The 1,997-nt window shown below is 35.8% G+C and overlaps 1 protein-coding gene across 1 annotated transcript; it reads right to left on the bottom strand.

Annotated features, from left to right (window-relative positions):
- LOC127074566 (tubby-like F-box protein 2) lies at positions 1 to 1,673 on the bottom strand. The gene is made up of 4 exons (XM_051015890.1): positions 1,564 to 1,673; positions 1,101 to 1,473; positions 924 to 1,011; positions 1 to 825 (listed from the first exon to the last, which is right to left on the bottom strand). The coding sequence occupies exons 2-4, from the start codon at positions 1,413 to 1,415 to the stop codon at positions 656 to 658; spliced, it is 573 nt and encodes a 190-aa protein (XP_050871847.1). The 5' UTR covers positions 1,416 to 1,473; positions 1,564 to 1,673; the 3' UTR covers positions 1 to 655.
- Positions 1,674 to 1,997: the final 324 nt, after the last annotated feature.

The raw sequence follows: 1,997 nt of genomic DNA, 5'->3' as shown, positions 1-1,997 counted from the left end.
TTGGTAGTTTGTTAAAAATTAAAAAAAAAAAGTACTAGATGTAAATATGCACTTGAAACGGATTGAGTCCCCGGCTGTCTCTCTCATGCATGTTCTTCATCCTGTGTTAATATCAGTCGTTCATCCACTAATCAATATCCTTTACCTGAGTTTCTCAGTTCTTGGTGTTTGATTAACTCTGCGCATTGGTATTTGCGACAAATCAGCAGATGATCACATTGCCGTCAAGCAGATGGCAAAGGCTTGAAAGGCAGAGAGTGGATAATAGTAATCCATGATATATATATCTTTTGTAGGAGTCTTCCCAAAATGCAAGATTACATTTTCTTGCTCTAAAGGAGAAACATTACGAGAACCATTAAGAACAGCTAAAAGTTCATATTTCTTTATAGACGACACAACAGCATGTTCCTTGTCGTCTAGAAAACGTAACAGACGCTGCTCATCCCATCCCGGAGCATTGTGTTTCCGTTCCAACGGCTCTGACAGGCTTACAGAGAATGAATCTTTCATCGGACGTTTTCCCTTCAGTTCTTGTGAAGGAGATAAAGTTTCATCGAATATTGAAGGATAATGATGACCGTCATATACAGTGAACTTCGTGCCCCAAAAATTAGACCTGCCATATGTATAAAAATCAATCAAGTTGCGAAGATTATAAGAGACAGGATGGTAAATCAATGTTTGTATCGACAAAGACTTGCCTCAGTTTACCAACATATTTGTTCCTGGCTCGAGAAAAATCATCGGCTGCCAAGGATATCACAAATTTGGTCCTTCTTATCCTTTTCGCGGCTAATAACAACTTACTACTTTCATTCTCCGCTATACCATACAATTACAACCAAAACAAACTGCTTAAATAAATGGATCATAAAATACAAAAAGTGACAATCAACCACAATCTTCAATGAAATACTTACCTGGCACGGAGTCTAAGTACAACAGGAATGTAGAAGTTTTTTTGTTCCTCTTGATAAAGCATCGCATTGCATACACGCGAGGACCGGGCTATTCATACAAGGAAAGATAACATAAAAATAACATGAGTGAGAAGAAAATTTTGGATTAGAAAAGAAAGTGGGTGAAGAATTTCTTACCAGCTTCAATGAAATAGGAAATGTTATCTGTCCACGTTGCTGAGGAGTTTTGATGATCTCTTTCGTAACGGACCTCCATGATTTACATACCGAAGCACAAAAGATAAGAACAGTACGCTCAGGCCAAGATGTCTCACTCTCTTCAAGCCTACGTATTATGTCCGAAAGCAATTCAGGTGGTAGACTCGCCCATTGTCCCTGTTGAAAAGGTTCAGTTGGAGTTACATCTATAGCGACTGATTTCGAACCACTACAGAGCTTTGATATTCTATTGTTAATTCCCTTCAGTTCACTCACTATACTTTTCAATGACATGTTTCCACACTGCGATGCAACACAAAACTGCACCACTCTTCAAGATTGCTATCACATTCTGCGAGATATGACACTAACATTACAAATACAGACAATCCTGGTTTATGACAGAAATAGAACAGAGAAAACAGTGAAAGGAAATAACCACCAAAACGTTGGATAGAGTGATCTTTTCCGATCCAATCCAATCCCAAGTAATTAGTTATTTAGGAAAGTGTGACCGAAAAATAACTTGTGATAATGAAAGCATCAGGTAACTTGTTCTAACCATGACTCAAATGTGCAAACATAAAAATTTCAACTGCTTTCTCCTAACATTTAGCATCGGAAACAGTTTTTACTAAAATTAGTAAAATGATAAAAGGCCCAACAGAGGCCCATTTGTATCAGCGATTTACACATAAGATAAGAAAACTGATTACAGAAATTAAAAAAAAATGTGAAATTGGATATAAGACACCAAACTAAAATGATAAAATGCTTTTAAATATATATATATATATATATATATATATATATATATATATATATATGATCAAGATCAAATGACATTAAGGTGTTAAACTTAATAATATAACACAT

Source organism: Lathyrus oleraceus, chromosome 4 (assembly GCF_024323335.1).
Source record: "Lathyrus oleraceus cultivar Zhongwan6 chromosome 4, CAAS_Psat_ZW6_1.0, whole genome shotgun sequence".
Lineage (NCBI taxonomy): Eukaryota > Viridiplantae > Streptophyta > Magnoliopsida > Fabales > Fabaceae > Lathyrus > Lathyrus oleraceus.
Note: the sequence above shows the minus strand (reverse complement) of the source record. Positions and strands in the feature narration are given on the sequence as shown.

Bases quoted from the DNA above. Each gene is read 5' to 3' on its own strand.
- LOC127074566 (XM_051015890.1), bottom strand. From the start codon at position 1,415: ATGTCATTGAAAAGTATAGTGAGTGAACTGAAGGGAATTAACAATAGA. The intron at 1,012-1,100 runs GTAAGAAATTCT...TTGTATGAATAG, and splicing joins TTCCTATTTCATTGAAGCTG to CCCGGTCCTCGCGTGTATGC. The intron at 826-923 runs GTAAGTATTTCA...TGTATGGTATAG, and splicing joins GTACTTAGACTCCGTGCCAG to CGGAGAATGAAAGTAGTAAG.